We start from the raw sequence: 27,347 nt of genomic DNA, 5'->3' as shown, positions 1-27,347 counted from the left end.
GCATTCGTTTTTGTTCTTTTTTTTTTTTTTTCCCCTGTTTCTGTGAAAATCGCCGTTGGAATTTTGGTGGAGATTGCGTGGAATCTGGGGCTTGCTCCGGGTAAAGGGCGGCCTTGAAATTCCGCGGGGAACGAGTGATTTGTGTAACAAACGGTTCTGCCACAACGAGCTCCCCGCCGGTCGAGAACAAAACCCTGGTTCCTACATACAGAAGGAGACATTCCGGATGGATGGAAATTTGCAATTAGTGAAGGAAGAAGACGTGAGAACTCCGGGCTCCGAGATGCCGCGGCTTTCCGGCCCCGAACCTCCGGTGGGCGGTGTCTGGCATTCCGCCTCCCGCATTGGGTCCCACGGCCTACGTCACGGGGAGTCCAGCCAATGAGAACCGCGAACGGACAGCGTGCTTAGCCAATGGGGCCAGGGCGGGAGATTTGAAAGGGCCTCGGAGGGGGCCCGGCCTGGCAGGTTCAGTCGTTTGCCCGCGGCCCGGGGTGGCTGTGCCACGGGCGCCAGGTGAGCTGGCGGCCTTTCGCGGGTCTTGCGCTGGGAGAGGGCAAGTGATCAGGCAGGTCGGGGGTCCGTTGGGCGGCCCGCGCGCACCCGCCGGGCTCCTGAAATCTCAAGGGTAGAGGGAGGGTCCTGAGAGGGGGGTCCGCAGGAGCAGGGCGGGGCGGCAAGACGAGCGCCCCGCGCGCCTGGAGGAGCCTGCGATTTGGGCAGCCCCCTTTCCCCAGCCCCCGAGCCGCGCTTCCGCCCCGATCGGTCCGACCCCTCCCTCTCTCGCTCCCTCTTTCCTTCCTGCTTCTGACAGCCTGTCTCCCTCGTCTGCCCAGCTCTCCTCCCCCTTCCTTCCAAGGATGGCCCAGAAGGAGAACGCCTACCCCTGGCCCTACGGCCGGCAAACGGTAAGGACTTGCCCACCTCCCCTCCCCCCGCCCGCAGGGAGAGTTCCTGCCTGGGGACTTGAGGTCGTGCGGAGGACGACCCTCCGAGTCCTCCCCGCTTTGCTCCAAGGAGTGGGTCCCAAGACTTTGCTGGCGGAACCCGGTCTGGGCATTTGCAACTACACCCAGTCGGGTGCCGCCAGCTTGAATCTGATCAGCCTAGGAGGAGCTCTGCAGGGTTGAGCCTACTTGTTGCCTACACACATGGTATCTGGGACTGAGCAGGTGGGTTTGCCCTGGGGGCCATGACCCCCAGTAGGCTAGACAGGAAGTAGAGAGAGACTCTGAACGGGTTTTTTATAAGTTTAAAAGATTCAGGATATGTTAAATTAATAATTTGGAATCTGTTTTAGCGACTCGTATGAGATCAGAATCTAAATAGATTTGTTTTCCAGTTGTCCTAAGACCTTTTACTGGACAGTCTGCTTTCTGATTTGAAATGCCACCTTTATTACATAAAATGCCCACCTCTATGTGGATGTGTTTCTGGACTCTTATTTGTCCCACTTGCTTACTTATAAATTCTGTACTGATATCACTGCTTGGGAATGGGTTTTTAGGGCATGAGGCTTTCTTCTCTAGGCTAAGAAGAAGGAGGGAGCTCTCATAGGCTTTGCTCCCTTTCATGGGGCTTGGGTATCCTGAAGGGTCCAGCTATCCCCTTGTCCACCAGCTCCCGCCGTCTTAGCGAGGCTGGCAAGAACAGAGTCTGAAAGAGAAACCACGGTCACTTCTTCCACACAACTTCAAAAGGTTGTGTATATTACTCTGAAACGCTGCAAGAGAGAAATAGTGCAGGGCCATCAGAGTAGCGCTCGGTGTCTCCAAAGCCGGTTGTTGCAAAGGGGTGAACACTGGAATTTGCTGCAACCTTCAAGACCTCCAGGGCCTTATCTAAACCTTAATATACTGAGTTTTATTTTTTTCTAATTAAAAAAAAATCTTTGAAGATTTTATTTGTAAGTAATCTCTACACTCAACACAGGGCTCAAACTCACAGCCCTGAGATCAAGAGTTGCATGTTCTACTGACTGAGCCAACCAGGTGCCTCTAGACTGAATTTTAGGGGGCTGTGAGAATGTTTCTGCTAGAATTGTGTGGGGGGGGTGTTGTTGTTGTTGAAGATTTTATTTATTTGACAGAGAGCTCGAGAGAGGGAGAAGCAGGCCTCCCCCTGAGCAGGAAGTCCGATGGGGGTGGTGGGGCTCAATCCCAAGACTCAGGGATCATTACCTGAGCCAAGGGCAGGCTTAACAACTGAGCCACCCAGGCGCCCCTTGTTTTTTTTTTTTTTTAACCTGACCGTCTACTCCCCAGAGGGGTGGGGTAGGTCAGGGGGAATGAATGTGGGTTTGCAGATGGTACCGTAGAGGTTAGAGGGTTTCATGCATGAAAATGTGGTGTGGCCAGGGCCAAGGAGGTGAAATGTTCAATGTTGGGGTGAGTCCTCTGCTCCTTATCTTGGCCCAAACTAGGTCGCTTATGAAGAACCCATTTAATACGGAGCAAAGAGTGGGGCCTTGGGCTGAGTAAAAAACCATGGTCTCAGTGTTCCTCCTGGAACAGGGGGTGGCTGGCTGGCTGGCCGGCTGGGTGGGCCGACAGCGAGTACTGAAATGCTGCTTCTAGCACATTCCAACCCGCTCCCCGGGACAAAGGCTCCCTCAGAGGTTCCCGCTACTCCTTCTCAGACTCAGGCTGGCCTGAACACCCTGCCCCAGCGAGCCCTCCGGAAGGACCCTGCCACGCCGTCTGCACTTGTCCTCATGAGCCGCTCCAACACCCAGCCCACAGGTAATGCGGACGCGGGAGGGGACTTAGCTGAGCAGACTAGGGTCTATGGGGAGGGTGCCAGGAGGAAAATGTCAAGGAGGGGCCCCTCAATTCCCCTGTTGTTTCATTAGCTGCCCCTGGCCAGAAGGTGGTGGAGAACAGCAGTGGGACCCCCAACTTCCCAACGTGAGTACCCAAGCCTTGTGATGGCAGTTAGAGCAGGGGTGAGAGCAAACACGGAGGACAGCAGGGAGGTGGCCACTCAGGGCAGGAGGAGGGATGTAGGCAAGAAAGCATGATCCGTCCTCACTTCCCTTGGGAGAGGAGTGGCAGGGCTGCGGACCTGCAGGGCTGAGGGGGAGGGGGGCATGCAGCCCCTTCGCGTGACCCACCAGCTGGCACTAGCCTGCCTTCCCCCCACCTCTCATCAGGCGCTCCTTCACCATTGATGACTTTGAGATCGGGCGTCCTCTGGGCAAAGGCAAGTTTGGAAATGTGTACTTGGCTCGAGAGAAGAAAAGCCATTTCATCGTGGCTCTCAAGGTCCTCTTCAAGTCTCAGATAGAAAAGGAGGGCGTGGAGCACCAGCTGCGCAGGGAGATCGAAATCCAGGCCCATCTGCAGTATGAGCCCTGCCCTCCGCTGACCTCAACCCCTCTGCTCCTCCCCGGGCTCCTCTTTTACCCGCTACCCCCGTCCAGACTGCCCCATAGTGGTTCCTTGGCCCATGGAGCTCCCAGGCCTGGTCAAGGACCCCACAGAGCTCCCAGCCCTGGCCAGAGCCCTGAATCCAGAGCCCTGGTGAATCCAGGATCACCCCCTGTCATCACTGCCAGCCCCCCATCCTTGGCCTGGTCCAAATGCGACCCCACTTTACCCCACCTGGCACTGTCATCTTTCCCAGTCCCTTAGGCCAGGATGCAACCTGAGTCCTGCCCTATCTCCTCCAGGCATCCCAACATCCTGCGTCTCTACAACTATTTCTACGACCGGCGAAGGATCTACTTGATTCTGGAGTACGCCCCCCGCGGGGAGCTCTACAAGGAACTGCAGAAGAGCCGCACCTTCGACGAGCAGCGCACAGCCACGGTCTGGGCGTGTGGGCGCTGGGGGGCACCGGCAGGGGACCCGAGGCGGGGGTCCGTGCCGCTTGGCGCTGGAGGCCCAGGCTTGTCTGACCTCCTGTTGTTGGTGCTCCCAGATCATGGAGGAGTTGGCCGATGCGCTGATATACTGCCACGGGAAGAAGGTGATTCACAGAGACATAAAGCCGGAGAACCTGCTCCTGGGGCTCCAGGGAGAGCTGAAGATCGCAGACTTCGGCTGGTCCGTGCATGCCCCCTCCCTGAGGTATGGTGGGCTTGGGCGTGAATGACAGGCACGCTCAGGGTAGCACCACTCCTGATCTTCTTGGTCCGCGGAGATGTGCGGGTTTGTCCTCATGTGCCTATAGACACAGCAATCTCTTGACAAAGATAGGAGACCCCCTTTTCTGTTGCCCAGATTTCCTGGGACCCACTCACCGCGTCACTGAGAATAATCCCACCTCGCTTGTAAGGCTTCATTATACTATTATAGATGGACATTTAACCTAGTCCATTTCTTTCTTTTTTTTTTTTTTAATATTTTATTTATTTATTTGAGAGTGAGCAAGAGAGCACAAGCGGGCGGGAGGGACAGAGGCAGCGGGAGACACAGACTCCCCACTGAGCAGGGAGCCCAGTACGGGGCTCGATTACCCCGGGATTATGACCTGTGCCAAAGTCGGACGCCCAGCCTGATCCATTTCAGCCAGACCTGCCCAGTGGGCTTTTGAGACAACCCTAGTTTTCCCATTCCCAGTAATTCTAAGATGGGTGTTGCACTTATTTTTTTTTTTTTAAGATTTTATTCATTCATTCATGAGAAGCAGAGAGAGAAGAGGGAGAAGCAGGCCCCCTGGGGAGCAGGGAGCCAGTCGCAGGATCCGATCCCAACACCCTGGGATCATGACCCGAGCCGAAGGCAGACCCTCAGCCAGCTGAGCCACCCGTCGCCCCTGAGCGTTAGATCTGATTATTTTAAGATCTATCCCTCCTGGTGGAAATCCTGGGGCTGTGTGGGATTCCACCCTGGGACTGTGGGTTCTGTCTTTACCCTACCCCTGCCCCAAAGGGCCCTGTCAGAGCCCGGTTGACACAGTCCCGTGGAGCATCCTGCGGTTACTCAGCTGCCTGGGGGGCAGCCGGGAAAAGAGAGGTGGTTTTTCACCTGGGATCGCTGCCCTCCCCCCGCCACCCCTCATCCTACCCAGGAGGAAGACGATGTGCGGGACGTTGGACTACCTGCCCCCGGAAATGATCGAGGGCCGTACACACAACGAGAAGGTGGATCTCTGGTGCATCGGGGTCCTCTGCTACGAGCTGCTGGTGGGAAACCCGCCCTTCGAGAGTGCTTCCCACAATGAGACCTATCGGCGCATCGTCAAGGTGGGAGGGCGGCCTCGGGGGGCAGAGGCCAGGGGCTGGCAGGCGCTGGGCACCCTGGAATTCTCCAGATGGATTGGGGGGGTGGTCGAGGGTAACACTAAGGGGGCCCTTGTCTTTTCCCGACTTCTGCAGGTGGACCTGAAGTTCCCCGCCTCCGTGCCCTCGGGAGCCCAGGACCTCATCTCCAAGCTGCTCAGGCACAACCCCTCCGAACGGCTGCCCCTGGCCCAGGTCTCCGCGCACCCTTGGGTCCGGGCCCACTCCCGGAGGGTGCTGCCTCCCTCCGCCCTCCAGGCTGTCCCCTGACTTGCTGCTCTCGTTGATTCAGTTGTGTCTGTTTGTGTGCCTGTATACGTGGAGTCAGAAGGAGAGGCACCTGGCTGGCTCCTTTACCTGTCTTCTACCCCCTGTGTATTTAATAAAGGCTGAAGCTTTTTGTACGGATGAGTTTAGATGGTTTACATTCACGTGGAGACTGCTGGGGGTAGGGGGTTCCCCTAGAGGGAGAGGATAGTGAGAATTCCACACCCATACTCCTTCAGCTCTCCCCACCTGTCCCCACCTGTCCCCCCTTGTTTCTTCCCCTGCCAGGGCTGCTGGGGTCTCTGTCCCCTCAGCTGCGCCTCTAGTCTTTCCTTCTAGTTCCACCTCTGCCAGCCTAGGAGCAACTGAACAGGGCCTTCCCCCAGAAGCTATCTCTGTATTACTGCTCTGCTGAGGGTCGGGCCCAGGACACAGAGAGGTTGCGGAGCCCACTGAAAATCACATAGCTAGTAAGTGGGGAGAGCCCGGTTTTAAAGTCTGTATTCCTTAATGCCGTGCTAGGATGGTCCTATCGATACTTTCGGGCGGCACACACATTTATTTTATGGGCATATGGATCCCAGAACTGGAACAAGATTTGCAGTTTTTACCATTCCTGTGTAGTCCAGGGAAAAAGGGTTCCTTACCAGATTAAGAAAGGGTTTGGTTTTTAGGTGCCCTCACTAGATGTCAATTTTCTTCAAAGGCTTTCTCTTCATCTATTGGTTATTTGCTCGTTGAATCAATGTAAGGTATGGGAGTATATTTTCTTTTTTAGAGTTCATGCAGTTTTTTTTTAAAGCTTTTTTTTTTTAAAGATTTTATTTATGTATTTGACAGACAGAGATCACAAGTAGGTAAAGAGGCAGGCAGAGAGAGAGGAGGAAGCAGGCTCCCCGTGGAGCAGAGAGCCCGATGTGGGGCTCCATCCCAGGACTCTGGGATCATGACCTGAGCTGAAGGCAGAGGCTTTAACCCACTGAGCCACCCAGGAGTCTCTTGTTATTTTTTTTTAATAAATGTTCTTATTTTTATTGGATCTTAGTTACTGATGTGCCACCGCCGTTCCTAGAGCTGCCGTAACAAATTACCAATAATAACAAATAACAAAATACCCAGGGGATTTAAAACAGAAAATTGACTGGTCCAAAATCAGATGGGCCACAGTGCCCCACCCCCATCGGGGGCTCTGGGAGCGTTGTGGGGGTGGGGATGGGAAATCCCTTCCAGCTTTGGGTGGCTCCTGGCATTTCTGGGTGTGAGGCTGCCCTACTCCCATCTCTGCTTCGGCTTCATGCTGTTCCCCTTTTCTCTCTCTGCTTCCTCTGTGACTTAATCATTTGACTTAGGACCCACCCAGATAATCCGGGACAATCTTGTCTCAAGATCCTTAATTATATCTGCAGACTCTTCTCCAGATGGGGTAAAAAGACTCTTACCCATGGGGTAAAACAAATGATGTTGTAAGAATTTTTTTTTTTTTTTAAACCCTGGTTTTCTCTCCCTTTTCTTCTCTGCCAACCCCCTCCTTCCTTCAGCCAATGAAATCCATGGGGTCCCAGCCCCACCCCCCTTACTCACAAACTCCACTGCTCGCTCTCACACTGATTCAGGCCACCAGCCTCCTAAGTGTTCTCCCTGCTTCTATTCCTGGCCCATCCTCCACTCCGAACTCATTCTGTGGCAAGATCCTCTCCCGCTTTTCAACACTCGTACACTAAAGAATCACCTCTGGGCCTTTGCACTTGCTCTTCCCTGTCTAGAATGGCACCTGCAGCCTCCTTTCAGTCATGGGAAAAATCAGGGGTTCTGCGTTATGACCTTTGAGTAACCTGTGCTTGGCCCCTCAGGAGACGTTTCTGAGAGGCATTATCTCCTTGCTCATGAAAATTCCACGTAGCAAGAGCCACCCCCTTAATTAAATAATGTGATGGTATGTCATTATTCCACATCTCACAGAAACCCTACATTCCACCCCACATCCTCCCGAAAGCCTAGCCACATTTCTGTGGGTGCTGCGGGCATTGGCAAGATGTGAGAGGGGGTCTGCTCCCCTCTTTGTGGCCTGCAGAGGATCAAGCTTTAGCTTCTGGCTGGCACCCCTGAGTTCGAGTCTTCTCCACAGTTCATTAGCCATGTGACCTTGGCCAAGTGGCTTAATCTTTATGAGTCCTTGAAGATGGAAATAATCCTATCTTGCTTCTAACATAGTCTGTTCTTGGGACACCTGGGTGGCTCAGTGGGTTAAGGCCTCTGCCTTCGGCTTGTGTTAGCATCCCAGGGTCCTGGGATCAAGCTCCCCACATCGGGCTTTCTGTTTTGCGGGGAGCCTGCTTCCTCCTCTCTCTCTCTGCCTACTTGTGATCTCTGTCTGTCAAATAAATAAATAAAACCTTAAAAAAAATTTTCTGTTCTCACATGCAGTAATGTACATGGTATAAATAGCATTAAAAAGTCTACTCTCAGGCACCTGGGTGGCTCAGCCGGTTAAGCGTCAGCCTTTGGCTCAGGTCTTGATGCTGGGGTCTTGGGATCGAATCCCTAATCAGGCTCCCTGATGCTCAGTGGGAGTCTCTCCCTCTGCTCCTACTCTCACTCTTTCTCTAAAAAAAAAAAAAAAAAAAATTTAAATGTGATCAAAATTATTTTTTTAATATAAGGGATGAAGTCATTGTGTTTTTTTGTGTTTTGTTTTTTTTTTTTAATTTTTGTTTTGGTCCAAATCGCTGGTCTCTTATACTTGCACCATTTATGTAAATAGATCCCAAATGCCACCCTTTTCTTCATATATCAAATTTCCATATACAGGCATTGGGTAGTTTGCAACAAAAAAATATGTGTGTTCAGGGAGTAGTGGGGGAAAACATGGGCTTTTCAAAATACATTTGTCTAGGCACACCTGGCTGACTCGGTTGGACTGGCGACTGACTCCTGATTTCAGCTCAGATCATGATCTCAGGTTTGGGAGATCGAGGCCCAAGATAGGTTCTGTGCTGGGCATGACTGTTTGAGGTTCTCTCTCTCCCTCTATGCCTCCTCCCTAGCCCCCTGCTCGCACTCTCTCTCTCTCTCTCTCTCTCTCCAAAATAAATAAATAAATAAATAATATAAATTAAAAAATAAAATAAAACCATGTGTCTAAATAATTAAATATAAAAAGACATTTGTCCCTGTTTGCAGCAAAAGTCATCTCTATTTCCCTGCTATTGGGTAATACGAGTCTCCTTGACCCAAATCTGCTTCTAAAGTTCTAAAAAGAGTATTCCAAAGTCTCATGAACAGAGCGTGCATATGCATGGAAACATGAATCATGCACCAGAGAACCCCAGTGGCCTGCGGCCACTGACAGGGATAGGCAAACGGAAGTAAGGAGCCCTTCCTGGGGTGGGCTCCCACTTCCAGCAGCCCAGAGGGCAAGACATAGCAAACTATCTGGGGGGTAAATCATGAAGTTTCTGCCAAAAACAACCAGAGACAGTTCAGATGCATGAACATAAACTGTGTTCCAGTAAAACTTATGGATACTGAAATCTGAATTTTGTATAATTATATGAAATTTCATATCCTTTCTTCATTTCTTTTTCAACCATTTAAACCTGTAAAAACCATTCTCAGCTCACAAGCCATAAAAAAGGGGAAGGGAGCTGGATCTGGCGCACCGGCCATACTTGGCTGACCTCTAACACAGGACAAGCCCCCTGCCCCTCCCCCACTGTGTTGCAGCTACAGGGGTCTGGAGGGAACTGACCCACCCCTAGCTCCAGGAGGACCATCATTGTTTTAACCTAATAAGTTGATTCTTGTCATCTTGCCAGTGACAGCTTCCGGATACACAGTCCTTTTTTTAAACGCTTTATTTATTTATTTGAGAGAGAGAAAGAGAGCAAGCACGAGCAGGAGGAGGGGCAGGGGCACAGGCAGAGGGAGACGCAGACTCCCCACATGCCCCTACGGATGTGGGGCGATGGCAGGACCTTGAGATCATGACCTGAAGATGCTTAACTGACTAAGCGCCCCAGGTGTCCCTGATACTCAGTCCTAAGTCAAACAGACATGGTATTACCCAATGTGACTAAATTGTGCATGTGAACCAGTTTAGGCCAATAAGATGTAAAGGGAAATTAACTGGGGCTTTGGGGAAAGATGCGTCTTTGTTCTTCTATGAGGTCTAATGGAAGCTATTCCTTTCCTCCTTCTGGAAGACGAGGAAGCATGTCATTCAGGGGTCCTGGTTGCATGAAACAGAATAATTTGGGCTCACTTAAGCATAAGTGGACGTTATTATGAGCATCCAGGGTGACTCATGGACTCTGGAGGAGCACCAGGAATCTCAAGAAGGACCAGGCCGCCCAGCGAGGGAAAATTCCACTTCAGAATTTTCTCTGAAAATCCTGGGTGGTTCAGTGGTTTAAAGCCTCTGCCTTCAGCTCAGGTCATGATCCCAGGTCCCTGGGATCAAGCCCCATGTTGGGCTCTCTGCTCAGTGGGGAGCCTGCTTCCTCCTCTCTCTCTCTCTCTCTCGCTCGCTCTGCCTGCCTCTCTGCCTACTTGTGATATCTGTCTGTCAAATAAATAATAATCTTTTTAAAAAGGGGCACCTGGGTGGCTCAGTTGGTTGAGTACCTGCCTGGGTGCTTAAGAGGGTCCTGGGATCAAGCCCCACCTTGGGCTCCTTGCTCCACAGAGAGCCTGCTTCTCCTTCTCCCTCTGCCTGCTGCTCTGCCTACTTGTGCTCTTTCTCTATCTCTCTGTCAAAATAAATAAATAAATGAAATCTTAAAAAAAAAAAAAATCTTTAAAAAAAAGAAGCGAACGAGGGTAGGGCGAGAGCCATGGGTCAGGGAAGCTGGAAGAGGGGCTGCTTGGTAGTTCAGCTTGCAGAGTGGGAAGTGGGCTCTGCCTGATAAGGTGGGAGTGTCTTTAAACACAGTCAGATCTCCGGAGATTAAAAAAAAAAAGGATGATGAGAGACACCCTTATGGACTGAAGGTTCTTGAGCCTCCAAAAGTCAAATGTTGACACATTAGCCCCCATTGTGAGGTATTGGGAGGTGGGGCCTTTGGAGGTAATCAGGTTTCCATGAGGTTGTGAGGCTGAAGTCCTTATGGTAGGATTGGTCCCTTCTAAGAGGAGGGTGAGCGCTTGCTTTGTATGCACAGGTGTGAGGACATATGGAGAAGACAGGAAGAGGAGTCTCACCAGGAACCAAATCAACAGTCATCCTGGGCCTCCCAGACTTCAGAAGTGTTGAGACATAAATGTCTCTTGTGTTTATAGTGTTTTGTTATAGCAGCCCAAGGAGACTAATGCAACCCCCAGAGAATGACAAACAGCAGCCATTTTGCCACCATGAGGAAGTGCACTTGGGATATAGTGACCCCCCCACAGACAGAAACCAGGTCCTTTGTGACAGCCCTAGGGCACTGGACCCAAGCTTCTCTGAGTACACTCTTGTCTAGAGACTATTATCATATGACACGATGCAGTCCCCTCGTTTTAAGTTGTTGGTTCAACTTGTGTTTTCTATCCCTTGCTGAAGGAAGAGTGTCTGGCTGCTGAGGGGTAAAGGGAAGAAAGGTGGCGGCGGTGGGGCTTGTCAGTCCCAGAGATGTGGGAGAAACTTAGAGGAGTCCATTGGCCTCATGGTTTAGTAGTCAGGACTCTGGGTGCACCAGACAGAAACACATTTTGAATATGTTCCAGTCACAAAGAGGAAATCAACGGATTGTGGTCATTTACTTAATACACATTAGGGAGTGCCTACCATATGCTGGGGACCCTAAGCACTGCGGACAGGGATCAAAACAGACAAGAACAAAAAAACAAAAAACCCAGAAGACAAACAAACAAAAAAACAACTCTTACCCTCACAGAGCTTAAGGAAGGGAAGGGAAATCGGGAGTTGCTGGGAAAAGTGGCTTCGATTTTAAACAGGTTGTCACGGGAGGCCTCGCTGAAACGGTGGTATTTGAATTAGGAATTGAAGCTGAAATCTTCCTTGGTAGACTCGGCCTTAAAAAAAAAAAAAGAGCAACTGTAAATCCCGGAGGCAGAGACAGCGAGGGGCCAGCAGTGTGGCTGCAGCCAGACCAGCAAAGGGAGGCGGGGGAAGAGACGGGATCCGAATGGCATATACCTCGTGGCAAAATCACATCGCACCCTCGGAGCGGAGAGATGCCCCAACCTGGAGGGCGCCGGAGGCAGAGGACAGATCAGCGGAGGCAGAGGAAAGCCCTCCAACCTGCTCGGGTGTCCATCCCGAGCCGCTCCGGGCAGTACTGCGGGTCCGCGGGCCGAGGGCGGTGGACCTCGCCGCTCGTGCTCTGCTGCGGATTCCGGCCGCATCCCTTCGCACGGACGAAGTGCGGCTCAGTCTCCACGGTCCAAGCGTCCCCACAAACTCTCTAGGAGCCGCATCTGCGGGGCCCACTGGGTGTGTTTGCCGAGCAACAACCGTGGGCGTGACAACCGTGGGTGGGACGAGTCTGTGCCCGGCCCCGGAGGACTCGGGTATTTCAGGACCTTGATCTTTAAGACTTGCCCCGCCTCCTCCTGAGGGGGTGGAGCGACGAGGGCAGCTGTCACCTCCTCCGCCCCGCCCCGCCGGCTCTCACGTGGGTTCGGCTGCTCAGTAACAGCTCTTCTTCCGGGACTTCCTGGTCACCGCGACCAATCAGAGTGTTCTTCCTGTCCTGACCATTGTCAGCCGGCTGCCAATCGCGCGCCTCTACCAACGCCCCTTAAAGGCGCCGCCGACGCCGCCCGAGCCGGGGCGAATCAGTTCCTCGGCTGCCTGCCCCCAACTGCGGCATGGAGTCGTCCCGGGGGCGGCCTGGGCCCGAAGCGGACCTTCTGGTTCTGGGGGAGCAGCAAGCCGCGATCTTCGGCGGCGGCCCGGGCCGAGCGCCCTCCGCGCCGCCCTCGGGCCTCCCGGGGTGCGGGCAGGAAGAGGCCGAGAACGTTGGGGGCGCGAGCCGCCACCCCGCGGCGTCCCCGAAGACTTCGAGCCTCGGCTCCATTCACCGGGCCGAGCGGGAGGCTCGGGACGGAGAGCCGGGCCGCGGAGGGACGCCGTCCGCGCCGGGGAGCCGCCGGGGGGCGCCGGTTCCCGAGCCCGAGCCGCACGGCTCCTCCAGGCGCCAGGAGGATCCTGAGCCGCGGGAGGACGAGCCTGCGTCGGAGGGGGGCTGCCGTCGAGGGAGCCCGGGAGGCCGCGGGATGGAGGCTGAGCCGCGGGAGGAAGACGATGAGGAGGAGGAGGCGGCGGCCGGCAGGGCTGGGCGCTCGTTCTCTAGCCGTCTTCAGGACAGCCGCAGCCTGGACGGTCTGAGCGGGGCGTGCGGCGGCGCGGGGTCCGCTGGGGGTGCCGAGCCTGGCGCGGGCGGCGGGCGCCGCGCCACCATCTCCAGCCCCCTGGAGCTCGAGGGCACCGTGAGCCGCCATGGCGACCTCACCCACTTCGTGGCCAACAACCTGCAACTCAAGATTCGTCTGAGCGCCGCCCCTCAACCCCCGCCCCCCGCCCCGGCGCGGCCCTGTGCAGCGCCCGCGCCCACTCCGGCCATCCCCCCGATCGACCCCGACGTGCTGCGGGACCTGGAGCGGCTGAGTCGGGAGCTAGGCGGCAGAGTGGACCGTCTGCTGCGCGGGCTGGGTGGCGCGGTGCAGGAGCTGACGGCGCTGAGCGTGGGCTGCATCCAGACCTACCGCGACGCCGTGGACTCCCTGGGCGAAGCGGTGGACATGAGCATCAAGGGCATGTACACCCTGCTGGCGCGCTGTGAAGAGCTGGAGCGGGCTCTGCAGCCAGTTCAGGGGCTGGCGCGCCAAGTGCGGGATATCCGACGCACCCTGGAGGTGTTGGAGGCCCTGTGCAAGTGACCGGCAGGGCAGGAGAGGCTGGCCAAGCCAGGGCCCAGCAGAATCCTAAGGACTCTTCAAGGAGCCCTGGTGGGAACTGCCCGCTGAGGGGAGGTCTATGTATTGGAGGCTCTTCCAGACGCATTTAGCAGGCCTGCGACCACTCGCTGGGCCTTATTCAGGTGTATGTGGGGGAAGTTCTAAAGCCTCTCCTGGTGGGAGGGGATGATGCTCTGCTTCTTTTAAGTTGGCCATCTGGAGCGACTTTGTTATCGACTCTCTTCTCCAGCCAGAGCACCATCTCTGGGAACCCAGGGCTTTAGGTCTCAGCTTGGAGACAGGACTGTCATATGTGGTCAAGAACGGAGAACGGAGGAGGCCTCAGCCCCCACTGTGGCCACCCTGACTCCAGTGGCCACATCTCAGGTGCCAGGGGCTGTGGGAGCTTGAGTGATCCTTGGCCACACGCCATGCCGACAAGGATGCCCACCTGCTTCTGCCCTCTGGCCCCCTACCATCCCCCTTCCGCAGCCAGAACCGGGGTGGAACTAGAAGGAATGCGTTGCATGGTAGAGGGGGTGAGGTGGGAGGGGTCTCACTGCTCTCAGGGTTCAGGCGGAATTGTTGCTGGTTTTGAAGCCCACCTGTTGTGGAGTGTTCTAGTCAGTTTTGGCTTTCTGAGTTTTTGTGGAATTAAAGTGCTGCTGCTAAGGCTGAGGTGTGTCTGTGTGGGGTTCCAGGGATTGGTGAGCTGAAGGAGCGGGAAGGAGGGTCGGTGGTTTTCGTGGAGCTCTCTTGGCGGATGCTGGGTGCGGGGCGAGAGTCCCAGGCTCCATGGGCAAGGGCATGGGTTCCATGGTTCCTGCTCTCAGGCAGCACTGCGATGGGGGTGGGGTAGGGGGCGGCCGCGGGAGGTGGGGCACGTGAGACACGCATATTCGGGCTCAGGGATCCAGTAAAATAAGCAGCGTGTTCTGGTACCGAAAGGGAAAGGGCTGTCTTCTCAGATCTTGAAGGGGCTGGGTGATTTGGACATCCTGACTCAGGAGGAAGACTGCGAACGCTTCTTACCTCCATTCCTGACACTTTCCCACACTCCGCCTTTCAGTGTCGTATTCACTCCAACCTCTCCAAGTTATGTTCCAGGAGCCCCACATTGTAGCCGAGAGCGTTATAGAGATCACAGAAGGAACTCCACAATTTTATTAAACTGTCCCCCTCAAGTCAGTACCATCCTGAGCTGAGTTTCAACATGTTTCTATTTTGGGTGTGAAAAGTTCTAGAATTCGAAATGTTGCTTCACAAACCCTCCCAAATAACAAGAAATTGCAGCGTCTCAAAGTTTACTAAAACAAAACAAAGTAATATCCCTGGCCCGTACGGGGATCGAACCCGCGACCTTGGCGTTATTAGCACCACGCTCTAACCAACTGAGCTAACCGGCCAGCTGGTGGTGGTATCGGAGTCTGGAGGTATATAAATTTATAGTATTATGGGTTCTGTCCTCCAAAAAAGTTAGAAATGGGCAGGACCACCCTGAGAGACGTAAAAACGACATACGGGCGGAATCACCGAGCATCCCAGGAATTAGCAGCAAGCCGAGACCCGGGCAAGCGCAGAAGTCCCTGGGGCTCGGCGACGTGGGTCCACCGGGCGCAAATACTGACCCCGCGCCTGGCAACAACCACGCGGCGTCCAGGAGCGACCGCAAACGCCAGAAACGGAAAGCGCCACCCGGAGGCTCCGGGTAGATTCGGAGAGAGACACCGATGGATCTGTGGACGCGCGGAGGTTCTTCGCAAAAGCAGTAGAACGCGGAGGCACCGCTGGGATTCGAACCCAGGATCTCCTGTTTACTAGACAGGCGCTTTAACCAACTAAGCCACGGCGCCCACCTTATGGTGCCCGTCGCCTTCCTTCCTTGGCCGGGTCCCCTCTCCCGCAGGTGCGCGGAAGCCTCCGTGTCCCTTGTAAGCCGGCTTCGGTCGTCCTGGAAAACAGGGTAGAGGGGACGAAAACGGCGGTCGGGGGCGACAGCGAAGTACCGGGGTGACGCGGGAACGGAGTCGGGGCAGGTGGGCGGTAACGAGAGATCCTCCCTACGAGAACACAAAACTTTAGTCTGGCGGCCGAAACCGCACGCCGACGAGGATGGGATTCGAACCCACGCGTGCAGAGCACAATGGATTAGCAGTCCATCGCCTTAACCACTCGGCCACCTCGTCCGCGGAGAAGCTGCTTCGGCTCTTCTCTCTGGGGCCTGAACTCGTCCTCCCGCCCGCGGGACCCGCCCGCGTGGCGGAGGGCGCGCGCGTCCCGGGACCCGCCGGGCGCGGCCGGCGCAACCCGCAGGCTACTGCCCGCCGAGCGACCTTTTCGCCTGCGCGCGCTCCACGCTGTCCCGTCGGGGCCGAGCGACGTGACAGTCCTCCGGAGCCTCGTCCCCGGCCCGCGCTTGCGGGACCCGGATCCGCGCCCACCAAACGGTGGGATCTGGGCTCCCCCGACGGGGCGGCTCGGGACGGGGCGCCGGGGGAGCTCCCCTTCCGGACCCTGCGAGGTGCTGCTCCGAACCCGGCGCAGGCGCTCGGGGTAGGTGGACACGCCGGGGAGGGGAGTAAATAAAAGGGACGGAAGCCCCGGTGGAAAACAAAACAAGAAAAGCTGACCCCGACGTGATTTGAACACGCAACCTTCTGATCTGGAGTCAGACGCGCTACCGTTGCGCCACGAGGTCGGCCGGCCGGAGGCGTGGACAGGTCTCCCCATGGCCACTTGGCGGCCGGCCGGGGTCCCGGCGATCGAGGCTGAGAGCCAAGGGCCCTCCCGAGCCCCTAAGCTCCGGCGGCGAGGTGGGTGCGCCGTCCCGCCCGCCTCGTGCCACCCGCGGGGCCCCAGCCCCGGGCGTCCTGCCCACGAGCCCCCCGGACCCCGAGCTGCCTCTGGGCAGGGGGTGTGGCACGGACCCACGCAGCCGGGCGGAGCGTGGAGGCGCTGCCCACGCCCCGGGCACCAGCCGGGCGCTAGACCAGCTCCTCCCGGTTGCCCCCTATCCGCCTCGGCCCCGGCCCTCGCCCCCGGCTCGGAGACTCTGGTGTCAAATTCCGCGGTAGAGCCCCGGCTTCGGTCGTTTCGTCGCTCCTTATGGCTCTGGGGAATAATTTACAGGCAGAGACGTACACAGACCGGAAGTGTGTGTTTTGGTAAATTTCAACAAATGCAACCCACAATCCATTCAAGCTATAGTTCCTTTCCTCGCCTCCCCCGCCCCCCGAAAGTTCTTCCCTGCCGCTTCCCGGAGGCGGCCACTGTCCTGATTTCATCACGGCGGACTTCGTTATGAGCTGGCAGCTTCTGGAGAGGGGTACCGGCAGCTGGCAGAGACCCCCCCAGCTGCCTCTCGAGGCGTTCAACAGGCCAGAACGGCGGCAGAGGTCACGCTGTGTCTCACGCCTTCCCTTCCAGGTCAAATGCGCGTTCGGTACAGTGATGCTCCCGAAGTCCTCGGAGTCCACAGAGATGTCACAGCCCCCCACCCCGACCCCCGACGTCCCCTGGCTTTCATTGAGTCTGGACAACATCTTTAAGAGCCTTCTTCTCCCGGGGTTGTCAGGACATCGATATGCTGGCTTTCCCCTGTTCTGCCCCATCCGTGCTCCCCAGTCTCTTTCTCTGTCCTTTAACCGCAGAGCTCTGCCACCACCTTCCCTGGAGTCAGCCATCCGTGTGCCCAGGGTTCCTGAAGCCTACTCCCACCTCTGTATTCAGCCGCCCAGCACCTGCTGAACACCTTCACATGACCCTGTCATCCTTCCTTCCCACTCCTTCTGCACTGCCACCAGTGCCTAAGCTAAGGCTGGGAGTCTCCTCTTGACTACCCCCCCACACCCCATTCTCAGTCCCCAAATCTTGTCCATTCCATTACCCTTCATAATTCTGCTGACTCTCATTCCCCATCCTCCCTTGCTGGATTATTGTACTAGACTCCTCTTTGATGTCTCTACCTCCAAAGGTCATCTTTTTAAAATGCCAGCTCATTCCCATCACACTGTGGCTTAAAATCAGTGCCCCATCCCCATCGAGATTAGGTCCTAACTTACTGGCTGAGCCCCCAGGTCCCCAAGGTCACGCACTTCTTAAGTGGGCCCTGGAAGCAGGTTGCCAATATTCACATATAGGCTTTGCTACTTACTAGTCGTGTGATTTAAGCTCCTTGTTGATGTCCTTGCGTCTCCGTGTCCCCATACGGAAAATGGATCAGTAGCAGTATATTTCCTAAGATAAAGTGCTCAGCACCTGACTGGTCACAATCAGCTATTACGGTTGTTATTAATATCTGGTCCTTACCTGATTCTCTTCAGTCACTGCCTCCTGACCTCCCAGGTGACAGCCACGGTGACTCATTTCAAGTTCCTTAAACTCACTTTAGTCCCTATTGTCTCTGTGCCACTATCCTTCTTTATCTGGATGACCCCTAACACACCCTTCAAGACTCAATTCAAAAGCTTTCCCTTCCCTACTTCTCCCCCCTTCCCTGGGGAGGAGGCTTGCTGTGTGTCTGTCTCCTCCAGGATAACACTTAAAACACTACTTTTAATTGTTTCCCTCACCACACTCTAAGTTACTCGGGAGAAGTAAATACGTATTCCTAGCACCCCATACAATTCCTGGGATATACTGCGTATTCCAGAAGCATTTGTGAAATGAAGGAGGGATAGTATTATCAAAAGCACTAGCGTGGGCAAAGCCTACTTTATAGAGGAAGGAGACATGTCTGAGAAGCTGAGAGCATGGGATAGGGTGCAAATTTTTGCTAGAAAAGGAAGTTGGGGGGCGCCTGGGTGGCTCAGTGGGTTAAGTCTCTGCCTTCGGCTGGGGTCATGATCTCAGGGTCCTAGGATCAAGCCCCGAACCTGCTCCCCCCGCCCCCGCCGCCTCTCTTGTGGTCTCTGTCAAATAAATAAAATCTTAAAAAAGGAAAAAAAAAAAAAAAAGAAAGAAAGAAAGGGAAGTTGGGTCAGTGGACATGGTACCAGGGAATGTGGACTTGACCTCTAGGCTCAGAAAGGTTCTATAGCAGGTGTGAGGAATTATCAGTCCAGGGTCGCCACCCAGAGTATACTCGGATGTTTAAATCTCCATTTATCCCACCAGTTTCCAAGTTTTAGAAACCAGTAGATTATTCTGTCCAGAGGGGCCTTGCCCAATATGGTTAGTCACTAGAGGGAGCTATTCAATAGAGGGCTTGTCAAATGAAGCTGAAATTTAACCATCCAGTTCCTTAGTCCCACTCGGCCCGTTCCAAGCGTTCTGCAGCCCCGGGGAGCTAGCTGGCTACCACATGCGAGAGAAACAGTATGAAGTATTTCCATCACGGAAAGTTCTGCTGGGCGGTGCTGGTCCACAGGCTGAAAGCTGGTGGCTTGGGGCAGTTGTATGCTGTATATGCTCTTGTCATCAGGGGTATTTTTCTCCCTTTTTTTTTTTTTTCACCGTTTAGTTGGATGCTAACATTTGTAACTGGAGTAAGAATTTGGATGTCTGGCCTCTCTCAAAACAAAAACAAAAACCAGCTTTTCCTGGGTAACCTGTATTTCAAGGTAAACAAAAAGTTGACAAAGGCACATTCTTATTTATTTATGGAAGAATAACAGGTGACAAGTGCAGAAAGGAACGATGCAATTAAGACACCCCTGTTTTGCAACGCTTCTTGCAAGAATGAGGCTAGGCAGCAGCAATCAATGAAACCCGTGCGTGAAAACCTAATGGGAACTTTGTAATGCCTCCATCGGTCTGACTATGCCTGACTCCACTGCTCAGATGAAACACCGGAAAAAAGAGACAAGCGGCCAGGATGGGCCTCCTGATGGGACAGGATCAGAAATACAAGCCAACTCCCGTGATGTCTGTTTACTGGAAAAATGAATGTGAGACTCAGCAAACACTAGATCTAGCAACCAGTCTACAGGAAACACAGGACACAGAGGAACATATGAAATGACAGGACCAGACGTCCCTGTCCCAACGGCCCAGTGTCTTCATCAGAGAAACTGCAAGGAAGGAGAACAAAGAGGAAGAACCGAAGATTTAAAAAAAAAAAAAAAAAAAAAGATTTAAGAGGCACATCAATCAAGTGCAAGGTGTGGACTTCGTCATGCGTCTGTATGATGGATATTGGGCAATCTGAGCTATTTGGTGATGTCTGGGGTTTGCTTGGCAATAATTAGTGCGGCTGGGAGGAACTTGGGCTGAACAAGGTTGGTGTCCTGTTGGTAACTGATGGAGCAGAATGGCAGGCTTCAAAGGGATTCACCCTTCTATTTGCTTTATTTTTACATATGTTCGAATTTTTTCCCCTCAGCTCTTTTCTGACCAGAGCAGATGTCCATCAGGGCTGGACAGCAAGGGTCCAGCCCAGGGTGGAGTCATTGGACCCCCTGCGAAGGGAAGGACGCACCAGCTCACCAGCAGTACCTCCTGTGGCCACAGGGTGGCTCTAACACTCAAATTTGTGTGACCTCTGTGGGGCAGGCTTCTGCGAACCAAGGTCATCATGGAGAGTGGCAGGACAGACCTAAACTCCTGCTCACTGTTATTAATTCATAATGTGAAATGTGACTACCCAGTTCTTAGTATCTAGTAGGTTCCCTAGGCGGGAAGCCTATTATAAGCAGAATGCCCCACACTTGCAGATGGGGGAGCCCCAAATTCTGTCATCCTTGACCCCTTCCTTTTTCATCACCCACTCATGTTTAGACCTTCTTATCTTTTAATGATCTCTTGATTCCTGACACTTTGTTCCACTTTCTTTATTTCACTCTGGCCTAATCTCATTCTGTCCGTCCTGGGATCACTACAGCAGCCTCTTCCCATGCCTGCTCCCTAACATCTCAAAATCCATTCTCCACAAGGTTGTCTTCTAGAACACAGACCTGACCAGGTCTCTCCCCCAGGCTGCAAGCCTCACACCTGTGTCTGCCCATCCCACCCCACCCCATCTACCCCATCCCATCTACCCCACCCCACCTTAATCTCTTCTTCCCCTACCACTACTAGCCTCCAGACATACCAGCTTTTTTCTGTTCAACAAACAGACTGGCCTGTTCTGGTCTCGTTCCCACCTAAAGGACCTTCGCCCTCGCTGTACCTACATCTGGAAAGTTCTTTCCCCAATCTTTTCCCCATGGCTGGCTGACTCCTCTACATTCTCTTTGTTCCACAACTTTGGAAGATCTTACAAAAACAGGTCCTGGGTTTTTGCTCACTTGCAGTGGTTGAAAGTGTTTCCTTCGTCTGTGAAATGTCAGACTTGACAACTGTTACTGGGGGAGGTTGGTAATGACAGTGGCCTGGGCTTCTCATTCCCAGGAGAAAAAGTCATGTGAGTTAGAGGCGAAGGGAGGACCCCTTCAGTCCTTGGGTCTTATCTGTGCACTCAATATTTTCGTGCTTGCTATGCTATGCTCACATGGAGTCTGCCTCTCATTGTACTTAGGACGTCAACATTGTCACTTGTCTTGAAGGTCTCATATGGATGAGGGTCACCTCCAAAGAGAGAAGCAGTTGGGTCCACTGTACTTTGCTTGTCCCTCCTGAGATGAAGACAGAGTTTGCCTGTCCCTCCTGAGATGGGGGAAGGTTTCAAAATATTTTCAGAACTTTAAAAAAAATTTTTTTTAAGATTTTATTTATCCACTTGGCAGAGAGAGATCACAAGGAGGCAGAGAGAGAGAGATGCAGGCTCCCCGCTGAGCAGAGAATCCAATGCGATGAGGGGCTCAATCCCAGGACACCGAGATCATGACCCTAGCCAAAAGCAGTGGCTTAATCCACTGAGCCACCCAGGTGCCCCTATTTTCAGAACTTTAAAACAGTTCAACAGTTAAAGAGAAAACCTCCCCTACACACCTGAGAGCTCAGAAAGCCCATGCGGGTAACATGTGATTTCCATCCAATTTTTCTAGAGTAAAATAATAATAATAATAATAATTCAGAGACTTGGCTGAATCTCACTCTTTATACAGATAATTCCTCTGAAAAGTCTAAATGATTGTGTTTTTTATTTTGTGGGTTTTGGTGACCACATTGTCTCCATTATCCATTATGAAATTTAAGACTGCACTGCCCTTTAAAGAGATGGTTTTATAGGAAAACGTCACTGCATAGATTCAATGTATAGTTGTTTAACATATAGGGACCATCAACCCCAGAAAGTCATTCCTTCTTTTTATAAAGCAATTTAAATGTCTCAATGATAATATTATAGAAGACCGAAAAGGAAACTTTAGGAAGGGCTATCGCTTAAAACTTTTTATTTTAAATAATCTGATTTATGGAAGAGTTGCAAAAATAATACAGAGAGGGGCACATGGCCGGCTCAGTTACATAGAGCAGGTGACTATTGATATGGAGTCATGAGTTCAAGCCCCAGCTTGGGTGTAGAGCTTACTTAAAATAATAAATATAGAGGCACCTGGGTGGCTCAGTGGGTTTAGCCCCTGCCTTCAGCTCAGGTCATGATCCCAGGGTCCTGGAATCGAACCCTGCGTCGGGCTCTCTGCTTGGCAGGGAACCTGCTTCCCCCTCTCTCTGCCTGCTTCTTTGCCTGCTTGTGATCTCTCTCTCCCTCTGTCAAATAAATAAATAAAATATTAAAATAATAATAATAATAATAAATATAAGGGGTGCCTGTGTGGCTCAGTTGGATAAGCGTCTGACTCTTAGTTTTAGCTCTGGTCATGATGTCTGGGTTGTGAGATCCAGTCCCTTGTCTGGCTCTGTGCTCACCAGGAAGTCTGCCTGAGATTCTCTCTCTCCCTGTCTGCCCCCCGTAAATAAATAAATCTTTTTAAAAACATATATATAAAAAACAGAGAATTCCCATGTGCTTTCGGAGACTGTGTTCGCTCCATCATTGCCTCTCTTTCTGGCTCTACAGACACATACATATTTTTCTAAACTATTTGAGAGTAAATTGCAGACATAATGCTCCTTTACCCCTAAAATAGTGTGCATTTTCTAGCAAGGACAGTCTTTTCCATAACGGCAGTAGAATTATTAAAAATGAGGTAATTAACACGGATATTACTGGTACCTAAACTAGAGACCTCATTCCAGTTTCCCAATTGTTCCACTGATGTCCTTTGCAACAAAAGATAGTGTTTGAGGCTTTTTTTAATTTTAAGGTTTTATTTATTTATTTGACAAACAAAGATCACAAGTAGGCAAAGAGGCAGGCAGAGAGGAGGAAGCAGGCTCCCTGCCCAGCAGAGAGCTCCATGTGGGGCTCAATGCGGGGCTGGATGCCGGGGCTCGATCCCAGGACCCTGGGACCATGACCTGAGCCAAAGGCAGAGGCTTTAACCCACTGAGCAACCCAGACACCCCTGAGGCTTTTTTTTTTTTTTAAAACCTGGTCCAAAATCCATCATATTTCTCAAGTCAAAGGTGTCACATCTCTTTAGTCTCCCTAAATTTGGAAGAGTTCTTCAGTCTCTGTCTTTCATGATCTTGAGCAAACACCTCCTCACTATCTGAGTTCTGAATTTTTTTACCCACTGGTTTAGAAAAAGGAAATTTATCTATTATATTGGGGTCCTCAAAGACAGAAATGTGTTTCCTCTCAATTTTGACATTTTCTACAACAAAGTTGAAGAATGAATCACTCATTTTTCAAAGGGCCTTTCCTTGCATCTCCTTTTTAAAAAATATATTTCTAGCACCTCTTACCCTGCGGATTTTTTATTCGTTTGTATGCTTGTGGCCCATCTCGATCTCCTTGACGAAGAATATAAACTCCGGGAAGGTAGAGCCTTCTGTCTTGTCAGAGACAAGAGCCCTGCACTTGCTAGCAAGTCAATGATTATTTGTTGAATGGAATTAGGAATCAGAAATGGCCCCTGGGCGTGCGTGTTTAGCTTAGACCGGCCTAAAAGCGCCAGGGTGGAGTGGAAGAGAGACCTTCCGGTACGTGGGCTGCGGAGGTCCCGGGCACGCAGGGACCTGACCAGGGAGCAGAGCAGAGAGCAAGGGCCAGAACTTTCCGTTCTGCCAGGATCTCAGCAGAGGTCCCAAGGTTAGAGAGGGCGCTGACAGTAAGAGGTCCTCGGACTGCTGCTGGGCCAAGTCAGGTGCCCACACCTCGGAGAGATAAGGAAATTCGAGCACAGTCGGCGCCGCAGCCGGCTCTTTGCCTCCCAGCGGGGCAGGGCTCGTGCCCTTGGCCGGGTCACCGCTCCCTCCCCGGACGCGCCTCGTTTCCACGTGCAGAGCCATCTTTTGCTCTCCGCTATGCCCTCGCCAGACTGAGCCAAGTCGTCTGGGGGTTCGAGGGGAGGGGGAGGTCAGAGGATCAAGGAAGGTTCCGGTCCCGGGTTCTCGGATCATCAGGGACATCGTGACCATCTAGTTAGTAACGGCGGACAAGGCAGGGGCATCCACGTCTCCGCGTTCCGTTCCCGCGCCTGCGGCGGCCCAGGACGATGGGGAGCACGGGGAGGCGGAGGAGGGAGAGAGTGTCCCTGCCTTAGGCCCGGCGGCACCCTAAGACGGGCGCGACGGGGACAGCGGTGTCTGGAGAGCACCTCGAGCCGCGGGCCCTCCCAGGCCAAGCGGCGCGGACCGAGGGCCGCACCACGCCCCTCGCTGCCACCCGCGACTTGGTCCACAGCGGAAGGCCGCCGCCGCTGGAGAAGTGACTGCTCTCGCGAGATTTCCCGAGAGCTGGCCGCCGCGTCCGCCGACGCGGTTGCCAAGGCAACTGGGAGGTGCCGGCGCGAGCGGGAAGGAGGCGGCAGTCGAATTTTTGCGTGCGGGCTGGCGAGACTTGAGGAGTGGCCCTTCCTGAGCTTTCAGCCCAGCGGAGCGCGGCCTCCGCTGCATTCGGTACCCCTGCCCCCGCGGGGCCATGGGCCGGATCTCGGGGCTTGTGCCCTCTCGCTTCCTGACGCTCCTGGCGCATCTGGTGGTCGTCATCACCTTGTTCTGGTCCCGGGTAAGACCCACGGCTACCACCTCCCGCCCCCCAACTCCATTCCCACCTTGGCGTGCTCCTAGCCGCTCGGCGCCACTTCCCCAGGACCTTACGTGGGCGGGTGCTCCCGTCCCCCTCTGACCCCGGAGCTGCCCCGCAGCCCGCCCCTCTTTCACTTTCTTCCGCTCTGCTCTGCTTCCTAGGACAGCAACATCCAGGCCTGCCTGCCTCTCACGTTCACCCCGGAGGAGTACGAGAAGCAGGACATTCAGTGAGCGCTCGGGGGGGGGGGGGGGCCGGTGGTGGTGGTCAGAATTCAGAGGTAGTGAGAGTGGAGGGGTCATCGAAGAAGTCCAGGAGACCTGAGCCTGTCCCCTTCCTCTCTGCAGGCTGGTGGTAGCGCTCTCAGTCACCCTTGGCCTCTTTGCAGTGGAGCTGGCGGGTTTCTTCTCGGGAGTTTCCATGTTCAACAGCACCCAGAGCCTCATCTGTATCCTTTTATGCACGGCGCATTTCCATCTCCACTCCCTCCAGCCACCTAACTCGTGCTCTGGCCGGGGCAAACAGCCTCTCCAGTTCACAGATCTTCTTAGGCAATGTGAAGATTTAATACAATCTTCAGTCGTTTGTTAAGCTCCCGCCATGCACCAAGCACTGAGATCCCAAATGGGAGTAGAGTAAAAGACAGTTTTCCACCTTGAGGAAGAGGTAGATGCTCAGACATTCTGTAACCCAGTGTGAGCAGCTCTGGGCTATAGGAGTGTGTAAAGATAGGAAGAGGCACTGTGGAAACTCAGAAGAGACAGCTAAATAAATGAATAAGAGAGAGAGAGAGAGAGAGATGAACAAGATGGACCGGGGAAGGCTCTTGACACTTGAATTGTAGCTGGGAAGACCAGGCTGCTGCCTGGTGATTTCCAGCAGTGTGTCAAGTCACTGTGAGTATTCTCGTGTGCCTGGGGTAGATGGGGCGCCCTGGACCTGAAGGATCCAGGTAGGCCCCTAGACACTGGGTTGGGGTAGCCTGGGATCCCAGCTATGCAGGCCCAGCCCTGGTCTGTACTCACATGGCTGTTCTAGAACTCAGAAGTCAGGGCTGCAGGCTCTAGCCTTTGCAGTGTGGTGCAGGAGCAGGGGGTGAAACAGTTCAGACGCCAGTCCCAGCAATGCCTTTTTTTTTTTTTTAAGATTTTATTTATTTATCAGAGAGAGGGGGGGAGAGAGTGAGCACAGGCAGACAGAATGGCAGGCAGAGGCAGAGGGAGAAGCAGGCTCCCTGCCGAGCAAGGAGCCGGATGTGGGACTCGATCTCAGGACGCTGGGATCATGACCTGAGCCGAACCAACTGAGCCGAACCAACTGAGCCACCCAGGCGTCCCCCAGCAATGCCTTTTGTGGCTCATCACCACCTATTGAACCAAAGGCGTTCCTTGACTCTAGTGCATTCCCAAGCCATTGGGGCTCACTGTAGTGCGTCCGTGGCCCTGTCCTTTTTCATATTCGAGCGTTGGGAGTGCACCACATACTGGTACATTTTTGTCTTCTGCAGGTATGGTGGCCGCCAATGTTTTGGATAGGGGAGGAAGGTTTACTCATTCTGAAGGCTTCCCCCCACGCAGGCCTTTTTACTCCATGGTCTGGGAGGATATAGCGGATCCATTCAATCTGCTGTAGTCTCTTGAAGTCCCCCATCTCCTACACTTTAGGGGTGGAGTCTCTGGTTTGGGAATTTGGGGATTTTTTTTTTTTTTGAAGGATCCTTGAATCCACCCCCTTCTGTCCGCAGTGCCCTCCCCGCTATCACCGAAATAGCATTGTTCATCAGCGTCTTTGGGCTGAAAAAGAAACCTTTCTGATACGTTCATGCCAGGAGCATAGGATTGAAGGTTGGAGGAGCAAGGGACAACTCACCATTCCTGGAAGAAGAAAGGACATCTTCAGCCCTCCACAGTAACACTGCATTTGGTGGAGGATGTCATTTTTCTTGTTAGGGTAATTATCACTCGAGTCTGGGATGATCAGCGTTTTCTTCAGTGCTTTGTAATAAAATATATTTTAGAGTAAGATCAAGACTTAAAAAAACGTTTAGGGGAGGATTGGGGTAGCCAAACTACTAAGGAAACGCAGGACTATTTTGCAGCCTTGCACTGTCAGCTCCTAGTTTCGCTTTTATTTTGGTTATTACGGTAGCGAATAGCGGAAGGAAGTAGGCGGGGATATGTAAATAACAAGTGCTCTCTGCTGTTAGGGTGCCAAGCTCCTGAGTGGAGCATTCTGGGAGGGATTCGTTTATTATTATTATTATCAGGTTTTTTGCAGCCAAATGTCGGGGGTGGGGGGAATGTCTTTAGTAACTGCAAATACATCTAGCAGTAGAAATGGGAGAGCCTAGATAATTTCAGGTTGCTTGGGTCCGCGCGTTATTTACTCACCCTAAACGAAAGCGGCCTCCTTTGCCCTGAGTAAGGAATGCGCAGAAAAGTTATTTTATCGTCAGGTAGGATAATCCTTACCTGTTCCTCCTTTGGGAGGGCAGATCGGAATATGATGATTGGAGTTCGCATGATACGTGATTAGCGTCTCTGCGTGGCCGGGACTTGCAACACCCTGGTCGCTCCTTTCTGATTCTGCCTGGCGATCGCGACTTTTATTCGTTACAAACGGGTAGTTTTTTGTTTGTCTTTTGGTCGTTAGTGACGTATTTGCTACATGTTCATGTGTTACTGATTCTTTCCAGAAGCCCTTGTCAGTTAATGACAAGGGTCTCTTTCCGTATCGGGACTGCAGCCGTTTCCTTTAGCTGTAGGGCAGTGCCGTGGGTGTCTCGAGATTTGTAGTAAGTCACTGTTCTTGTCGCTCCTACTTGGTGCTTCGCCCTTTTCCTCTCGCCCTGGCAGAGAGGACCACCGGCTCCGGAAGGTGGGCAGGGCTTCCCCGGGGTGGCACCATGGGTGTGGTGGGAGCCCGCAGCTCTGGTGGCTTGCACGCGGCCGGAACGTGGTCAGAGGGAGCCTTTGGAAACAC

The 27,347-nt window shown here is 53.3% G+C and overlaps 3 protein-coding genes, 1 long non-coding RNA gene and 5 other non-coding genes across 12 annotated transcripts; 4 read left to right on the top strand and 5 right to left on the bottom strand.

Annotated features, from left to right (window-relative positions):
- The first annotated feature begins 406 nt into the window (after window positions 1-406).
- On the top strand, window positions 407-5,628 carry AURKB (aurora kinase B). 4 transcript variants are annotated; one of them, XM_032320294.1, is made up of 9 exons: window positions 407-516; window positions 837-908; window positions 2,639-2,741; window positions 2,852-2,906; window positions 3,152-3,343; window positions 3,671-3,809; window positions 3,922-4,070; window positions 5,014-5,188; window positions 5,321-5,628. In XM_032320294.1, the coding sequence occupies exons 2-9, from the start codon at window positions 861-863 to the stop codon at window positions 5,492-5,494; spliced, it is 1,035 nt and encodes a 344-aa protein (XP_032176185.1). In that variant the 5' UTR covers window positions 407-516; window positions 837-860; the 3' UTR covers window positions 5,495-5,628. The 4 variants fall into 4 exon arrangements, with proteins under 4 accessions (XP_032176185.1, XP_032176186.1, XP_032176187.1 ...); XM_032320295.1 differs by having other exon boundaries at window positions 436-516; window positions 815-908; XM_032320296.1 differs by having other exon boundaries at window positions 500-516; window positions 2,577-2,741.
- Window positions 5,629-11,208: 5,580 nt separating this feature from the next.
- Window positions 11,209-12,099, bottom strand: LOC116577288. The gene is made up of 2 exons (XR_004280479.1): window positions 11,628-12,099; window positions 11,209-11,503 (listed from the first exon to the last, which is right to left on the bottom strand). It is a non-coding gene; the product is annotated as an uncharacterized LOC116577288 (long non-coding RNA).
- Window positions 12,100-12,201: 102 nt separating this feature from the next.
- BORCS6 (BLOC-1 related complex subunit 6) lies at window positions 12,202-14,068 on the top strand. The gene has a single exon (XM_032320291.1). It carries the CDS (start codon window positions 12,302-12,304, stop codon window positions 13,370-13,372), a length of 1,071 nt encoding a protein of 356 aa, XP_032176182.1. The 5' UTR covers window positions 12,202-12,301; the 3' UTR covers window positions 13,373-14,068.
- Window positions 14,069-14,722: 654 nt separating this feature from the next.
- Window positions 14,723-14,796, bottom strand: TRNAI-AAU. Its single transcript has one exon. It is a non-coding gene; the product is annotated as a tRNA-Ile (tRNA).
- Window positions 14,797-15,169: 373 nt separating this feature from the next.
- TRNAT-AGU lies at window positions 15,170-15,243 on the bottom strand. The gene has a single exon. It is a non-coding gene; the product is annotated as a tRNA-Thr (tRNA).
- Window positions 15,244-15,494: 251 nt separating this feature from the next.
- Window positions 15,495-15,576, bottom strand: TRNAS-GCU. The gene has a single exon. It is a non-coding gene; the product is annotated as a tRNA-Ser (tRNA).
- A 440-nt stretch (window positions 15,577-16,016) lies between these two features.
- Window positions 16,017-16,088, bottom strand: TRNAW-CCA. Its single transcript has one exon. It is a non-coding gene; the product is annotated as a tRNA-Trp (tRNA).
- A 7,997-nt stretch (window positions 16,089-24,085) lies between these two features.
- On the top strand, window positions 24,086-26,973 carry TMEM107 (transmembrane protein 107). Its single transcript, XM_032322255.1, has 5 exons — window positions 24,086-24,344; window positions 24,527-24,594; window positions 24,713-24,813; window positions 25,776-25,872; window positions 26,110-26,973. The coding sequence occupies exons 1-5, from the start codon at window positions 24,258-24,260 to the stop codon at window positions 26,177-26,179; spliced, it is 423 nt and encodes a 140-aa protein (XP_032178146.1). The 5' UTR covers window positions 24,086-24,257; the 3' UTR covers window positions 26,180-26,973.
- Window positions 26,814-26,949, top strand: LOC116578592. Its single transcript, XR_004280961.1, has one exon. It is a non-coding gene; the product is annotated as a U8 small nucleolar RNA (small nucleolar RNA).
- Window positions 26,974-27,347: the final 374 nt, after the last annotated feature.

This window comes from Mustela erminea, chromosome 18 (assembly GCF_009829155.1).
Source record: "Mustela erminea isolate mMusErm1 chromosome 18, mMusErm1.Pri, whole genome shotgun sequence".
Lineage (NCBI taxonomy): Eukaryota > Metazoa > Chordata > Mammalia > Carnivora > Mustelidae > Mustela > Mustela erminea.
Note: the sequence above shows the minus strand (reverse complement) of the source record. Positions and strands in the feature narration are given on the sequence as shown.

Bases quoted from the DNA above. Each gene is read 5' to 3' on its own strand.
- AURKB (XM_032320292.1), top strand. From the start codon at position 2,564: ATGCTGCTTCTAGCACATTCCAACCCGCTCCCCGGGACAAAGGCTCCC. The intron at 3,810-3,921 runs GTCTGGGCGTGT...TGGTGCTCCCAG, and splicing joins ACGAGCAGCGCACAGCCACG to ATCATGGAGGAGTTGGCCGA. The intron at 5,189-5,320 runs GTGGGAGGGCGG...CGACTTCTGCAG, and splicing joins CCTATCGGCGCATCGTCAAG to GTGGACCTGAAGTTCCCCGC.
- BORCS6 (XM_032320291.1), top strand. From the start codon at position 12,302: ATGGAGTCGTCCCGGGGGCGGCCTGGGCCCGAAGCGGACCTTCTGGTT.
- TMEM107 (XM_032322255.1), top strand. From the start codon at position 24,258: ATGGGCCGGATCTCGGGGCTTGTGCCCTCTCGCTTCCTGACGCTCCTG. The intron at 24,345-24,526 runs GTAAGACCCACG...TCTGCTTCCTAG, and splicing joins TCACCTTGTTCTGGTCCCGG to GACAGCAACATCCAGGCCTG. The intron at 24,595-24,712 runs GTGAGCGCTCGG...TCCTCTCTGCAG, and splicing joins TACGAGAAGCAGGACATTCA to GCTGGTGGTAGCGCTCTCAG.